The 18,438-nt window shown below is 26.2% G+C and overlaps 2 protein-coding genes across 2 annotated transcripts; one reads left to right on the top strand and one right to left on the bottom strand.

Annotated features, from left to right (window-relative positions):
- Positions 1 to 967: 967 nt before the first annotated feature.
- LOC132942995 (tyrosine--tRNA ligase, mitochondrial) lies at positions 968 to 5,235 on the top strand. The gene is made up of 11 exons (XM_061011741.1): positions 968 to 1,189; positions 1,260 to 1,519; positions 1,663 to 1,810; positions 1,888 to 2,063; positions 2,279 to 2,492; positions 2,558 to 2,636; positions 3,835 to 4,043; positions 4,097 to 4,163; positions 4,448 to 4,636; positions 4,710 to 4,835; positions 5,111 to 5,235. The coding sequence occupies exons 2-11, from the start codon at positions 1,356 to 1,358 to the stop codon at positions 5,146 to 5,148; spliced, it is 1,410 nt and encodes a 469-aa protein (XP_060867724.1). The 5' UTR covers positions 968 to 1,189; positions 1,260 to 1,355; the 3' UTR covers positions 5,149 to 5,235.
- Positions 5,215 to 18,164, bottom strand: LOC132942996 (serine-threonine kinase receptor-associated protein). The gene is made up of 7 exons (XM_061011742.1): positions 17,864 to 18,164; positions 17,655 to 17,794; positions 10,095 to 10,242; positions 6,656 to 6,783; positions 6,477 to 6,589; positions 6,276 to 6,412; positions 5,215 to 6,209 (listed from the first exon to the last, which is right to left on the bottom strand). Exons 1-7 carry the CDS (start codon positions 17,976 to 17,978, stop codon positions 6,013 to 6,015), a joined length of 978 nt encoding a protein of 325 aa, XP_060867725.1. The 5' UTR covers positions 17,979 to 18,164; the 3' UTR covers positions 5,215 to 6,012.
- Between the last annotated feature and the right edge of the window lie 274 nt (positions 18,165 to 18,438).

The raw sequence follows: 18,438 nt of genomic DNA, 5'->3' as shown, positions 1-18,438 counted from the left end.
TTTTTACCTATAAGGTGCTGGAAACACATGTTGCCACAGGATTTTTTATACATATTTTACTTTTTGTAATTTTTCGGTGAAAGGATTGCCGAGCAAACTTCAAAAATTATTATTCAAAAAAATTGTTGAAATTAAAGATTTTTAATAAACCGAGACTTGTCAGATACCATTACACCAAGTCAAAAACCAGCGACAGTTCCAGTTTTTCGGGGCGTATGAAAACCTTGCCAAAAGTAAATTCATAGTAGTTTTGAAATGAGTCCGGAAAAATGAAAACAATTAAAATTTTTTTGATAAATCGATATTTTGACAAAATCAATTTTGGTTTTTGGTGTAACTCTAAATAATTCTAAATGAGATGTTCACTGATTGTTTATATTAGCATTTTCTATACACCATAAAATGTTCAAAATATTTATAGGCATATGAAATTTTCGATGGTTTAATTCAATTTAACCTTGGGTCAATTATGAAATATCGTCCCGAATCCCGATTCGTAAGATACCAAAATACTTTATTACAAATCTTGGTTAATAATTTTCTGTTTTTACAGTACTTTTAAATATGGTCCTGAATTCCTGATTTGTAGGATTCTGTGTAATATAATTCAGTTAATTCTGTTATATACCTTCTAATCCTTTATAAACGGTTTTCGAGGAAGTAATTTTCTGATAAAAATGTTTAATGGTATTGTTCTAAAAAAATAACATTCTATAAAAATTATTCCATTAAATAAAGGTCTTGATGAATAACGTTTGTGAAAAATATTGGTCTTGGTCATAGACTTATAATAGGACCTATATGCCATATGGTAAATATCGTTCTCATGACTCTAATTGATTTTCCAGAAAAATTATTTTGAACCGTTTCAATTCAATTTCAATTCAAAATCGTTATCACGCTGTTATCTTTGTGGGTTATCTATTATTATTACGACTGCCGACAGCGGCCGACCATAAATTAAAATATTAGTAATATATTATTTTTTTTAATATTTCAGTCTTCACTTCTTCAGTGCCGACTGCCGAACAATGAACATTACTGATTAGTGATTAGTGGATTACACTTCACTATATTTTAGTTAACTACTAGTTTAGTACTTAACAGTTAACACTTTAACAGTGCTATTTCATATTAGCAATTGGCTTTTACCTCATACCTGTCGGCACTCGGCAGTCCACACTCCACAGTAAGTTCAAGTTCCTCATTCCAAATAATTAATACCCATATGATATTATATTATTATATCGATATTTCAGTACGATTTCTGAATCGTGTGCTTAAGAAACTCATTGGCCATTGCCATCACTGTCGTTTGATCAATTATTCGTTTTGTTGTACAATTTGTACGAAAAATGTGCCGTTGTCTGTTGTCCAAGCGTCGGTTAGTGGCCACCGTCGGCCGCACTTACGACGTTTTACACAGTCATCATCGCCTACAACGGTTCTACTCGAACAGGAACGTGTTGAAATTATACGAACGACAAATCATTCAAAACATGTTTCCCGATAATTCTAGGTAAAAATTAATTAAAGAATTAAATGTTTGTCAATGATTTTGTGAGCAAAAGATGTCCGAAATTATAATAACTTTGAATTTAACTGTTATTACAATGAGTGATATTTTAACAAAATTATTGTACCATTATTATTATTTTTCAGCAATGAAATAATTGATTTATTGACTAAGAGAAACCAATGTGTATATGCCGGATTTGACCCGACAGCGGACAGTTTACATATAGGAAACTTACTAGTCATTATAAACCTATTACATTGGCAGCGTGCTAACCATAAAGTTATTGCATTGGTCAGTCACTAATTATTTTTTTTTATGATTAGTTTTAGTGTTTTACAAATTGTTCACAGTTATATTTTAATTTTAAGATTGGTGGCGCTACAGCCCAAATAGGTGATCCAAGTGGAAAATCAAAGGATCGAGATAAACAGTCTTCACAGATGTTATCTCATAACATTAAAGGTATTACCCACAGCTTACAATCCATATTTGACAATCATGCAAAATACTTCTGGAAAAAAAAAGATCCTCTGCCAGAGCCAATGTGAGCATTTTGAGGTACTCTTGTTGACCTGCCTTGATTTTTTCACTAAATTAATTTGAAATTAATAGCTGAAGTTTTCTTTATAGCAATATTGTAGTGATATACCTGCTTTATACATTTATAAACTTATTAAATAATATTATATATTAAAGGGCAATTATTAAATAATAAACATTTATACATTTAAAATGATAATGATGATTTTGTGTTTCTAGAATAATTAATAACATGGAATGGTATGAAGGTATTGGTGTCATTGACTTCATGAACAATATTGGTCGACATTTCAGGATGGGTACCATGTTGTCTAGGGACAGTGTTAAGTCTCGTCTATCTGGTAGTGGGATGAGTTTTACAGAGTTTACTTACCAGACTTTTCAAGCTTATGATTGGCTACATTTGTTTAAAAAATACAAATGTTTATTTCAAGTAAGTATGACTTTAATATAAACATTTTGAAATTTTATAAAAAATATATTTTTATTTCATTTTAGATAGGAGGAAATGATCAAATGGGTAACATTATGTCTGGTCAAGAACTAATTAGTCGACAAGAAAATGCTCAAGTTTATGGTAAAGTAATTGTTTTTCATTTGACATGAATTATATACATTGTTATGTTGTTTAGTATTATTATTTAATAATTATAAACTATTTAAACATATTTTTTTTGTGTACAGATTGCTCTGCTCTATCTTTTATTCTATGTGACAAAAATCTTGTAACTTCATTGAGTCTAAAACTGACATAAAACCTTTAATATGTTATTATTCTTGCTGGACGTTTTTATCACTTTAGCATATTATAATATGATATTGATTTCCTGATATTAATTTTATGGATTTGTGTAAAGAACAAATGCTCGATAATCGTAATTTTATTAAGAGGACTCTAGCCATGTATTTGTTGTCTTATACATGTACGATAGAACAAATTTCAATAGTGCTGTTAGTTTTGATATTAGGGTGAATTGACGTATTATTAAACTTTTTGGCTTAGTGCTAAAGCGTTGAAGATTTTTCAATATTTTAATTTCCAAGCGAGATATGAGCATTTTTAATTTGTAATATTTCACATACCCATATATAGCTTGAAAATTAAAATATAGAAAAATCACCAACACTTAAGCACACATAATGTTCTTACCAAAAAATTACAGTGAATGAAAATTTTGTTATGTTGTATGTCTTTAGTTTTAAAAATTGTTTTATTATATTTAATATTATTATAATTGATTATTTTAATAAATTGACATAATAGGTATATAATACTCAGTTACGAGTTGTGTCACTATTCTTTCAGCGGGTGATATACTCAAAAATTATTATTACAGTCACGAATAGTGATGTAGGTCTAAATGTTTTCAAATATTTGTTAATAGTATAAATAATAATACTTACATTTACAACATCTACCAAGCATATTTAAAGACAATGTAATTTATCATATTTCTATCAAAACAACATAAATATTTAATAACAATTTGAATTGTAGTGTCTTTTTTTAAACCTTATATAGCTGATTACCAAAAGTTGTCATTATTCTTTCATTCTTTCAGTAGTGCAAAATATTGATATAATTTACAAAAAAATTAGTTTTATTTTATTTTATAAAAAATATCAATAATGAAATATGTTTAAATAGGTACATACTTATCCTCTAACAGTTAAATTATTTATTGTGTGGTGAACATGTATGGATAAGTTATCAATTTTCTAGCTCCTAACTCACATAAACCTTACGTAATTAATAAATGTATATTTTTTTACAGGACTTACAGTACCCCTAATAACCACAGACTCAGGGGATAAGTATGGTAAATCTGCCCAAAATGCTATATGGCTGAACTCAGATCGAACATCACCTTTTGAACTATACCAGTTTATGATACGCACAATAGATGCTGACGTAGAAAAATTATTAAAAATGTTCACATTCCTTTCACTACCTGAAATAGCTGAACTGATGAGAAGACACAAAGTAAATAATAATATAACATCAAAAGAATGATCACTTTAAATTTTTTTGTTTAGGCTACTCCCGATAAACGAATTCCTCATGAATCATTGGCACGTCAAGTTACCACCTTGGTGCACGGAGGTATAGATTATATACTCCGTGCCATGAGAGAAGTAATCCGCTACGCGCATGCAGACTGACGGCCCCGTTTCCCCCACTTTACAACATAATACATACTAATAGTATTACTATTTAACGTTTGCGACCATTGATGGTCGTGATCGTGCAACGTCGACATGTCAAATAGGTGGGGGATGCGCAGATTCAACCGCAATTTGGTCAGGAAACGGGTTCCTTCTCTCGTGGCACGGAGTATAGTGTATATATTTTAAACTGATTAGTGATTATTATGTCTACGTTTTTAGAAGAGGGTCTTCAAGAAGCATTAGTAGCAACATCGGCATTATATGACAACAGCATTGAAACCCTTAGTACATTAAGTGTTAATGATATTTTAAAAATATTTAATGGTGCAACTGTTGTTGAACTAATGCTTGAACCTGGCTTAACTGTACTGAAAATGGCAATGAATGCAAAATGTTTTTTGACCGATAGTAATATTCTTAATTTATAATTTAATATTAATAGAAAATTAATAATTATAATATAATATGTTTTTATTTTCAGGGGATGCATATCGAATAATTTCAGCTGGTGGATTTTATATTAACCATCAAAGAATAACCAATATAGATGAAATTGTAACTTTGTCCATACACATTTTACCTAATAATATTTCTTTAGTGAGAGTTGGTTAGTAAAAATATTTATAAAAAGTTACCTTAAGTTTATTCTTTTAAGTCCAAAAAATCATGAGGTGAAACATAATTTACAATATAAAATACTAAAAATAATGTCTTCTAGTATAAATATTATTGTACATTGTAGTATCCAGTCTATCATTGTCTCCAAATAAATTAAATTTTAAAATTGTATTAATAAAACATATATGTTAAACCGCGTTGATTTCTTAGACTAGCGTAAAGGTTACTTCAGTATTAATGTTTTAACTATTTTACCAATTTTAGGTAAACGGAACTATTGGATTGTCAAGTGGATAATGTAAAATGAGAAGTATAGATCAAAATTACTGAGAAAAAAAGAATTGATGTAACTAGATAATAAAAATGCATTTTTGAAAAACATAAATAAATTGTTTATTTTAAAGTCCTTTCTCATAATATTAAGATCTTTTAAGTCTTGCGGTATAAATAAATATATTAATAAATAAAAAAATTATAATCAAGTTGTAAAAACATTTTAGTTACTCGGAAAATAACTTAAACCGCATATTAGACATAATCTGCATCCATAAAATTGGAACACAGTAGATACAGTCTTGTTCCAAGCAATCATAGTAAGTAAATAACAATATTTCACAATAATTACAATTTTAAACAATTTGTTTGGAAATAAATATAATTACAAACATTTTCGTATCCCACAGTAAAATGATAAAAATCAGTTTTTAGTTGATTTTTTTTAACTTTGTATTTGCTTTACTTAATAAGACATAAACATTGCAATTGGAAACACAAGGTATTCTAGTATGTTATGCTTGTATGTCAAAAGAGTAAAAGATTTATTAATTTAAAACTCGTCACGTGAATGTGTTTGAATGGAAAAAATTAAATCTTATGGCATATTTAATTCATAATGAGAAAAATATTTCATATTAGGGTACACAATTGATAAGTAATATTATCATGTTTTACCAAATATATGATTCTTTATAAATTAAAGGTTGAAAAGGAAATCAACTGCTATTGATTTGAAAATATTCATTGATTAGATTTTAGAATGATAAATATTTGTTGACTGGTAACATTTTGGTCATTCATTAAGTGAATTATATAAACGAAAATTAAATTTTCAATAATATAAATAAATTGGCTTTGGATGAAATATATGCTGCATTTGATTTAAAACATTAGATGGCTGTTATTTCTTGTTGGTGTAAATCTTGAGGTGAGCCAACTTTGTCAACACACTTCCATAGGCCATATGTCTTTCCAATGGTTGTCTGCCACAAACGCAAAGTTCCATCTTCAGAGCCAGATGCATATAGCTCACCGTCAGGTGAGAAGCGGACACAGTGTACAGGCCCGAAATGACCTTTGAAAGATTCTGAAAGTAAAATTAATCATACATATAATAAAACACTTAGTTGGCATTCAAAATCATCACACTTACCAATTTCTTTTCCGGTGTTATAATCAAATTTATACATCTTAAGATCTTCCCCCCCACACACAAACATAGTTTTGTCTCTGTGCAACGATGCAGTATTAACGAGTGTTGGCACAGTGACTTCATTGACTTTTGACAAACTGTAAATTACCATAAATATTAAACCTATTGCTATAAAAATATAAGTACCGGGATAATTGTTACCTCTCAGCGTTCCAAAAACTGACACAATTTCCATGTGCAATTGTCACAATAGATTCATCTCTGGACACTTCTAAACTGGTTGGTATAGCACTGAACTCCATCTTGTGAATTTCCTAAATAAAATAATAAATAGATATTTTAATTAAGTGGTACAACATTTAAAGAGCCTTTTAACGCACTTTTCCAGACAGGGGATCCCAAATTCTAACTGTCTTGTCATCAGCACACGAAATTAACCTCCTATCATTTTGAAAGAACATGACATGTTTTATACCAGATGTATGTCCATTGAATGTAGTAACAGCTTCTATAAATTATTATAAATTATTATATTAAATAGTATGTTAGTTAAAAAGTTTCAAATTTTTTTAATAATTTACAATATATTATAAATTATAACTATAAAATTCATAATTTACAATATATTATGAATTATAACTATAAAATTCATATTACATAGTTTCTTAAAATATACTTACTATATAAAAATATTTAAATATTATACAAAATATATTTTACCTGTAGGATGTTAATACTTATTCAAATAGTATTGTTATTAGAAAACCTTTTTTTATATACTAATAGTTAGGTCTATGAATTAAATAAAATCAAAATATTTATAAAATCCCAAAATATGTATTTTTATTATTTAAAATGTATAGTTTCTTTCTTAAAAACTAAAACAAATATTTTTTTACGTTATAAAATTTAAAAAAATTAAATTTATGTAGGAGGGTAAAATGAAAAAAGTTTATAAAAACTATTGTTAGAAAACAATAAATAAAAATGATAACAATAATTAAATAAATGTTAGGGTGTTGGAGTCTAAATAAGGGACAAAATCTCAGGCAATTTACAACATGTATATACAGAAAAACTAAATCAAACCATTTCTCAATGATTAAAAATTATTCTACAGAAAATAACAATCACATATCGAGTCAGATTTTTATAATTTATTGTATTTTGGCAGAGTGATGAATGTATTGATTTTACGACAATGTTTTTTGTGTTATTTTTTTTATGTCACCACATTTTGGATAAGTAAAAATGAACCAATGTTTGAGAGTGATTTTTGGTTGCAAATCGGATCTAGTTAGTACTTTAGGGTGGTTAAAAATAAAAAATGTTAAATATGTTACATAAAATAATAGAGGAAAACTAAAAAAAAATGTAGTTGTAATTTAAAAATGAAAAACTAGAAAAATGTGTTTTTACCAAATACTTATATTGACTTTTCTAGGTATGATATAGTTTTCAAAATATTCAGCTCTTTTTGTGCTATCTATAGACATTGGAAATTGCTGACTTTTTATGATTATAAATAAATTATTTTGTTGTTAAAAATGCATAACATAAAACATTTTTAATTTTAACATCTAAAGGTTGAAATGTAATTTAAAATTCCTCATAAGTTTTTATATTAAAAATTAATAAAAAAATCAGCATAAACAACAAAAAATTTTTATTTTTATGTTTGAAATTCAAATTTAGATGACATTGAGTATTAATATTTACACTAAAATAATGATTTCTCAACAAATGATTTTTGCTATTCAAAAAATATTAATCATAGAAACTTGAAACATTTCACTATAACATAATATATTATAATTTTATATTTTACAGAATACAATTTGCAGAATATTTAAACAAACTTTAAGCTAATCATATTTTACAGGCATTTGTTGGACCTTTTGGAATTTTTTTTTAAATGTTGATAAGAATAGAAGGCATGCATAAGTTTTTTTTATAACAATTTAAAAATATATAGACATTATATTTCATGTATAGATACTAAAAAAATATAATCTTATGTTTATATTAGCAATTATGGTAGTTTTAAAAATATTTTGACTTTTTTTTTGAGTTATTATATTGAAATTTTATAAATGTCAATACAAACATTTTTGGTTGGTTAAAAAACTTGAAAATTTAAAACTAGGTTTTTTATTAGTTATTATTATAGCTTTTTAAAAATACTAAAGATGTGTAAGCACAATTTTTTGTATTTTTACACTGTTTTATTAGTTATGAGCAATTTTCTTGTTGGATACAATTTTGTACTAAAAACGTCTATACTCCGACACCCTTTACTGAAAATCATTATAAATGTTGTTGACTGACTTCAAAAGAAATATTAATTTTTAAGTCCAAAAAATTACCTCAACAATAATATGCTCTTAAGAGGACGTTGGACCTACAAGTGTTGTCTCCGTCTTACATATGTACAACATAGACAAAACTCGTTAACGCAGTCTGAGTAGAACTCATTCAATTTTTGGTTATAGAGTAATAATACTTATTTTAAAATAAAAATATGAGAATATTCCGGAGAATGGTTTTTTTCATTATTCCGAATATAACACTCAATATATTTTTTAGAAATAACTACCATTTCAACATTTTTAAACAACCTGTAAATTTTACATATTTCATATTTAAAAAATTTACAATAAAATATTCTTATGTTTCAATTTTACAATACGTATTTTTATTCTAAAACCAAAATTAAGCGACTTCTACTCAGACAGCGTAAACACGTTTTGTTTATGTCGTACGTGTGTAAGACGGAGACAACACACGCGGTTGCAATATCCTCTTAAGCCGATTATTTTACAATTACTATTTTTGTGTCTGTGTGAATATATAGGTATTGTAAGAATTTAATACAACATTACATCTCATAACTCAACAAGATATTTAAAGGAAATTGTATTTTATTGCTAAAAATGTAAACATTATCAAAATTTGAAAAAATTATCAAAACATACAGATTAACCAGTTTGTAAGTAAAGTAAGATTTTAATTTGTATTGAGTATTTATTTAAGTCTTATAAATATCTAATTAAATAATTTAATTTTTGAAAAACCTAATTAACCATACATTTTAGAAAACTTGTTTCATACGTGTAGTATAAAATTAAATAACAGCTTAAAACTGTACCATACCCATATTTTAAATTTGAATACAAGGATAGTATACTTCAATAATGTTTAAAAATGTGAGTCAATAGTTAAATACCACAATATAATAGTAAATATTATGCTGTGCAGAATGGGGTTTGAAAAGTGTTAACAATTACTTTCAAATGTAATATTATAATATTACAAACTAATCTATGTAAAATATAAATTTTTATTTAAAAAAAAAAACGTGTATTGGAATTCAAAACAATTTTATTTTTAATGAGTAAAAAAAAATGCTTTAGGGAAAAGAAATATAACAATCGCCCCCCTCAAACCCTGTATATAATTGCTTCTATTTTCATAATACTATTATATTTAGGTTGGGGTGGGATATAAAAACAGTTTGCTGTTATAAAATAATCCAAGGCCAATAGGCCAGTGACAGATCGACCATGTAAAGTTTATTGGCTTGAGCTACTGTTACGAACATTAGAAGTGGAGGGCCTTGAATAAAAATCATATACACAGATAATAGTGTTGTTTAAATGCATGAGAAAACAGTTCCTGATAAGACTGGATAGTACTATGTTAGAAAAAAATAACAAAGGTATTATATTGTCACTAAAACTCATATGCCCATATATAATTTGTTCAGCTCTAATAAATAATGTCCATTAAAACATAACTTTTCCTGTATAGAATACTAACCAGCTGATTTGTTGAGATCAAATATTCTGAGCAATTTTTCATTGGAGCCAGTTGTAAGGAAAACGCTGTCTCTTGAGAAATTTACACTTTTTACAATGTGTTTATGTTGAAAAGATTGTACTTCACCACCAGTTTTTGCATCCCAAATCTGAAAATTAAAAATATATTGATTGCAAAATATACAAAAATATTACGTAGTTTTAAAATATTAGACAATAAAATTTAATTATTTTTGAACACAACCAATCCAATATAAGTATACTAAGTTTTTATAAAATGCATTTAATAGTTATTTGTTATTATTTACACAATTACATAATTAGTTTTTACATTTACAAATAATTTAAATATTTGTCCTTTATAAAGAACATTGAACATTTTTGGTTATCTTTTAAATAGGTATAATATTAATTAATTTTTTTAATTAACTCGCGGCAACTTAGGCCCAGGGTGGTTTTTAATTGTGGGGGAGGGTACTGTAGATTGAAACACGTGTGTTTGTTGGTTAAGCAGATTTTTTAGTGGGCACCTGTAGGTATCTGCCATGCCCGGGTGGGGGATAGCGGCACTTCTCTCCAGACACCATGACTTGCCCGATTAAAAATGACGCCCGCAGCAGAGGTTTTTAACCGGCGTCGGTGCGCGTCACAACCAACGTCTTAGTCCGCTTGTCCACTTCATCCCCCCAATTATTTATTGTTACCCATTTAAATTAATATTAAATTATTTTAATATGTAATTTTGAGATTGTAGTTCTGACTAAAATAATTAATGATTATTAAATTGTGTTTTAGAGATAACAGATAAGGATATAAGGATAAAAAAAAATATGGTTGATACTTATTATTTTTCAATCAATTTAAGTCAATGTAGTTCTGTCAATAGTTAATTAAGTTTAAAGAAGAACAATTTTTTTAATTGCTTTTTATTATGTTTAGTTACTGGAGTATCACTGATTTCAACTAAAAAAATTTAAATAAACTAGTAATTTAAAATCAAATTATTTTATATGCATGATATTATTTTGAAAAGATTTTATTTGTGGTTAATTTAGATTTTAATTGCAATATTTTTTAAATATTAGGAAAATGGTACTTAATTGACAATTATTATATAAAACAATATAGTTAATAAACAATAACATAATATACATAACCCTAGCTACTAAAATATAAAACATAAACTAATATTATTTTTAATTTATTTAAGTTATTTTCATTTTATTGTGATTTGGGAAATCAGATGTAAATAATATACCAGAATATGATTATCAAATAAAAAATTACAATTTTTAAACATTAAATTGAATAAATAAAATTAAAATTATAGAAAAATAATAAGTTTAATAAATACAAATATCTACGCTTTTTATCCACATTTAAATAGGACTAAAGAACTTGGCAATCTAAAGGAAGATAATATTATAATACATAGGGTCATAGCATATGAACTGTATAATTAGATGATTTATTTTCAGTTATTCTTTTACCAACAAATCAGACTTTTAGATTCAAATCAAAGAGAAGAATGTACTGGCTTTATAATGGTTTTAAAAAAAAAAATTGTGGACACTTCATTTTATGATTTAAATAATCAAATTTAGTTAGTATACCTTACAAATCCTTTTTATGTATTCAAAACTTAAAAAAAATATACAATAATCAAAGAAATGCATTCCAATTTTTAATATTAAATTCTCCAAAAATTTAAATATTCCATTTCCTTTGATAGTATGATTTTTTTAGGATTTAGGGGGATAAAATAAAAAAATGTGGAATGTGGATCTCAAGTAGACATGACTACAAATTAAAATCGGTTTTTAGAATTCTTATCCCTTCACTATATCAATTGGTACATAAGAATTAAAGGAAGTCTAAATTCCTATGTTCCATGTGTATTAAACAAAGACAGAAAAACACCGCTTCCAATTTTCTTCTAATAATAATAAAAAAAATTGTTTGGTATAGGTCAGTAAATCCCAAAATGGATGGTACCGCCCCATTGTGGCCTTTTTTAATTTTATTAGATTTAAGAATTTAGTACATATATAAAAATCCAGGTTAGTTGGTCAGGTGGGTTGAGAAAATGTTGAAAATCTAAAAGGGGCGTTCAGTTAAAAAAGGTTGGGATTCACTGGTATAGGCATGATATTTAAATTATTTCACAACTTAGAGTTTTCTATATAATATGTTAATATCAAATATTTCAAAATATCTTAAAGTCCATGCATACATTTGATAAAAGTATAAAAAATTAACTTTAAGTAAATTTAATCCATCTTAAAAGTACATAATAATTTATTTTTTCATTGTAAATTAAAGTAATTTGATAATAAAAATATTATAAAATTGAATCAAGGTTTAGCTTCTGTTTATTAAAAACCTGAATTTATTATTAGCTGTTTACTGTTATATAAATTATTTAACTAATAAAATAATAAAAGAATTGTATGTTATTAAAATAAATAAAATTATATCCTGTTCTACAAACATTTATCCTTGATGAATATGAAATATCATGCACGAAGACTACTAATATAAAATTATAATGATCTAAAACAACACTGGTTTTATATATACATTAATTTTTTCTTATATAATATAGTAAAACATTTTAAATCTCAAAAAAAAAATACATATCAATATAATAGTTTATAAATGCCACACAAATTATTGTAATTTAATTTAATAACTATTAAGAAGACGTCGCACCTGCATGTGTTGTCTCCGCCTTACACACATATGACATGGCAAATTTTCGTTCGCTATTTTCAATAGGGTGCTGTCATTTTTGATTTTAGAGTGAATTGACCTATTATCAAACTTTTAGGTAACAACATTATCTGTGCTCTCTCGTTGGTTTTTTACGATATTTTAATTTTTAAGTGAGTTATGAACATTTTTAAACATTAATATTTTATATACTAAAAATCACTCTAAAATCAAAAATGACAGCACCCTATTGAAACTAGCGAACGAAAATTTGCTGTCGTATGTGTGTAAGAAGGAGACAACACATGCGGGTGCAACGTCCTCTTAAAGAATTATTTAAATCTAATAGGTATATATAAATTAGAAAATTGTATTGATGTTATTTGAAATACATTAAAAACATATTTTTGTGATGTAACATGCATAATGTTTTGCATAAAATTTTCAAAAAATTCTAAAACAACATATTAGGTAAGATGGTTTATAAAATGTTTGGCTAAAACAACTATCATAAAAATTAAAAATATAAAAAAATGCATAAAATAAATTGATTAATTAGGATATTATTTTAAGATAGAAGATTAAAACGTAGAAAATATACACTAGAAAATGTTTGTAATCGGTACACTTTATCCATAACACTTGTTTAGGTAGGAATCTAATAACAACATATTTAATTACATGCTTTCAAATTATAGATTATCATTTTATTATGGTATCTATTTTAAATTATTTTAACTTGAATGCTTTTATTTTAAAATGTAAATAATATTAAGAAATCCAACGATAAAACAATCAGGTAAAAACTTAAATTTTAATGTAGGTACTAAATAAAATATTATCATGAAAGTGTTTTAATCAGTTATATATTCTACTAGATTTATGACACATCAAATCAAAAAATCAATATTTTGTTCAAAATCATTAAAATACAAAACATTAAACATAACGAAACAGAATAAATATGATACTAAACTTCAAATTCAAAATTATTCATGTTTAATATTATTACGCTTTATACTCAAGTTTATATTATTATATGATAAAATAACTACCTCCTCCCCTGAAAAAATGAATTAAAAAACCATAATCCTGGATAAGTATCAGAAAGACTGCTTTAAAGTATAGTAATTTCTGCTGTTTAATAACAAAATCCTAACTTTCGCCAACAATTTCCGAAGAACAGTCCTTATTATTATTAGCTACAATTTATATGTAATGTAAAATAGTAAAATATGCAATAAAAATATAATAAATTATACAAGAAAAAGAGATGCATCTTATTTTTTGAAACACATTTTATACTATGTACTTATTGTAATATATTTTATACATCATATTATTTACATATTTATACATATTTTTATTTTCACGTTAACTCTAATCACATGTAACTAAATCATTTTTGTTAGTCTAAATTTTAGATAATGTTTTTAATTTTCAAATTTCATTTGTCAAACTCAAAAACATTGATTTTATGAAATTTAAATTAAGAGCATAATATAATCTGGCATTGTGGCATATACTCTTATTTTACTCAGCTTTTGTTTAAATATACTATAAAACATGCAATTTTTATGTTTGTAGTAAATATATGGTATACACAAAGTAAAAATTAGATTATGTGTAACAATATGAGGGAATTTGTCAAGGAATTTGTGGATATAACTAACCAAATTTTTAAAAGTATACGGCAAAAAAGACATACCTTGCATATAAATCCTAGCCCAAATTATTTCATATCATAAAAATTGTTTTTAATAGATATTTTATTTCAAAAAAAAATACAAAATGTAAAAAAAGTTATTAAAATTAATATATTACAAAAATTAAAGATGTATACAGTGAAACCTCTAAATAGTGGAGTCTATCAGTCAATGAAATGTTGTCCGCCATTCAGAGCATTCTATTTGTAGGGGAGGTAATTGTATGGAATGAAGTGTATTTCATATTTAAATTGACTATATATATTTAATGTAATAATGATACATTTCTGTTTTTACAATACCAATAAATGGGAAAAGTTGTTGTACACATTTATGCAATCCACAATATTATTCTAAATTTTTAAGAAAAGTTATCAGAATAAAAAATAAAATGTCTCTTATTTTGCATTTTACTTATAGAAAAACAGTTAAAATATCTCTGTTCCAAAAAAAAACAACTGTTGTCTGTTATAGAAAATTTCACTGTATACAATTAAAGCAAAATGTTCTAACCTATTGTTTGAAAAAAATTGTGCAATAGCCCTTATTCTGTGTAGAGTATTCAAAAATTGTTGTATTTATTTCTACTATTTTTTTTAAACATGTCTTTCAGGAATTTGGACTTGTGTCATGTTACTACAAAATCAAATATGATATTTGTAAGTGCTTTTAAATCATTTTTATACATATTTACTGCTCAGAGACGACATAAACGCAGGTGATCTACAGACAAAAGCCTATTTTATGATGGAAATGTACACAATAGAATTAAAACTACCTAGCTTACACCTTAATAGTAATACTCAATTAGTCTTTGTCTGTTTTTGTCATTTACTTGTCGCGTAAATTGTAGTTGGCCATGGAGTGATAGAAATATACCAACACTGTATTATGGAAAAACCAACTTAAATTTGTTTCCTATTTCCTGGTATACTGCTGGTTTCAATAAGCAATGGAAAATATTTTTCTAAGAAAAAAGATCAGTTGGTATTAATGTTTTGTTTTTTAGATTTAGAAAAATGTACTCAGTACAGGCACATAAACCTAGTATTTTATAATATAACAGGAAAAACATGGGAGTCTGTATTTTGATGATTTTAGATGCTTTAAAACTTGGACTCTGGTATTTAGGAATCTATTAGGTAAATGGTATAATATAAATTTAACTATTTTTATTTTTATATATAGATGAAATAATAAAGTAGTTGGTTAAATAATATTAACTTGTTCTAATATTATAAAAATAGGTAGTAAAGGTGACTAACTGTAAATACAGTAATGACTAGAGAAAAATTACAGAAAAGTGCAATTTAACTATTATTATAATATTAACATATTAACTCATAATTTTATATTAAAAAAAATATTCGTTTAGTCTTAGAACCAAATAGGATTTAACAATTATACAGGGAAAGTTAAATTAACATGTACCAGTGTGCTCACTTTGAAAATAAATATATCATTTTTTACATAATAAGTTTAATACTTAAATAAGCTTCACAATTATCTGAAAAAATAAATAATGGGCAATATAAGTAATAGGTTTTTCTTTGTTTATTTAACAATATTATAAAAAAAACTATCAAAGTATCTCAATATTATAAAAAATAAAATTCAATATCGAGGGCTTATATTAGTATTCACATTAAACATCACAATTTAAAAAAAAATACAGTAAATCTGAAAATGTAAGATTTAGTCAAAAAAATTAGGTCAAATGACCATATTTGATAATAGTTTTGAAAAAAAAAATTTTTTCTGTACCTTCTTTTTGACAAACTATTATAAATATTCAAAAAAATTTATTTTTATATCACATTTGTAATAGCATTATTCACATTATTTTATGTATTTTATATTTATTAACCTCATTTTGTAACATTTTCACTATTTTGTTTTTGTTTTCATCTATTTATAATAGGTACTTTTTATTATATACTCACCACCTTAGAGATACTGAATAATTTATAAAGTTTGAAATCAAAAATTATGTTAAGTCTTTGACGAGCAATGACATTTTCATACGTTTTGCCATAGGGAGTGTTAACAGATATCCTACATATTTTTACTGACAATGTTTTTTATTTTTTATTTTAAACTATTATATTTATAATATACTCATTTAGGACATATATTTTATAAGTCATCATTAAAAATCTCATTGGAAATTCATAATTTTTTTTTTTGTAATTTCTAATTTGGTTTCTGAGTAGCATCTGTTTGTTTTTAATTTACTCATTTAACGGTTATAAATGAAACTAAAAAGTAAAGTATTATTTTTATTCTATTATTGTAATTTTTAAAACATTTTGAGCTTTTACTTTTTAGATATATTTTTTTTATGTACTTTACTGTTTTTGTCAATCTATTATCACTATCTAGTAGTGAATTTTGTATTTTATAAGAGCTACAATGTGAAAAACCTGTCTTGCCTGCTGAGCATTTACCATGTGGAGGAAACCAACCATGGATTATATGGCAGACATTAAATAGTTTAAGATCAGGAGTAGCTAAGACAAAAGCGAGTATGATGAAATGGGGATACCACAAAGACCCAGATATACTATGCGAATGTGCCGAAGACCAATCAGATGACCACTTATTACAGTGAGCCATAGCTCTGCTAGGATACACGACCGACGACTTGGCTTTTTCCAACGAAAATACAATATCAATTGCCACTCGCTGGCTAAAACAAAATATCTAAGAGAAGCTAAAATGACATAATCAATATAAACTACATATATATTAAAAAAGATACGATTCTAAATAATGTTTTGCTCTATACCTACCACATTTAAGTCCAAGTAAACTATAATATATACATTATTCAGTACGGTTGCACTAATGTTTGTTATTATTTATTTGTCAGATATTTTCAAATGTTTGTATACATTTTATATGAATATGATTTAAGTACAAATATAATAATTCTTAAAATCTGAATAATTAAATATATTTTAATTTAAAAATTAATTAATTGATTTTTGTTTAGAACTATCATTATTTCAGACAAATAATGAAACAATGTCCATATACAAACATGTACAATGATCTAGGAAGCAAATAAACAATAACACACAAGGAAGTTAAACTCAAGGCTGTAACTAGTTATTTATTTCATTAAAAAATAGTATTCATACCTTAGCTTCAAAATCTGCAGCACCACTTGCAGCTACTGTCGCTTCTTTGTTCAAGGCTACCCCCCAAACGGCACCTTTGTGGCCTTCAAACGTACCAATCCAATCACCAGTATCTCCTTGTCTCAACATGGGTTTTCCATCTGAACCAACGATAAAAACAAATTAATAAACAAATCATGCACACGGCATCAAAGGAATTTTTATATTACCTTTGCACGCAGATATTAAGAAATATCCATAGTCGGTGTTGTCGCTGAAATCCAAGTGTACGACGGGCCTGGTGTGTCCACTGCAGGTTAATGGCGTTTGCTTAAAACTCGACATTTTTCACTTAAAATATAGACAGTTAAATACAATAATAATTTCCGATGTGTATGTGTGTATAGGACTTTCAATTAAATCGAAAGAACTTTGTAAATTAAATAAAAAACTTTACTGGAGGATACATGAATGGCAACACGTTACACGAACGCTACGCTAAGTCGCAAACGAGTTACTGAAGTTGTAAATAAATGTAAAAAATAGGTTGATAAAAGATTGTGTCTTACAGTGTAGCCGGATTAGTAAAACGGAATTTCCCTATCATCGCCTTCAAATACAGTGTGTACAAGATTAAAAAAAGTGAGTGGTGTCATGGAACACCCGGTAGAAACGAAGTTTCTTTTCCAACAAATATTATAGATTTATAAATATTGTATACACTATACAAATAAATTTTAGTGGAACCATTCAATTTTTAAATCAGGGGCATCATTTGGGGTATTGCAGAGTATGCTTATGCATA

Source organism: Metopolophium dirhodum, chromosome 4 (genome assembly GCF_019925205.1).
Source record: "Metopolophium dirhodum isolate CAU chromosome 4, ASM1992520v1, whole genome shotgun sequence".
NCBI classification, from domain to species: domain Eukaryota; kingdom Metazoa; phylum Arthropoda; class Insecta; order Hemiptera; family Aphididae; genus Metopolophium; species Metopolophium dirhodum.
This window is presented reverse-complemented; position numbering and strand designations above follow the sequence as displayed.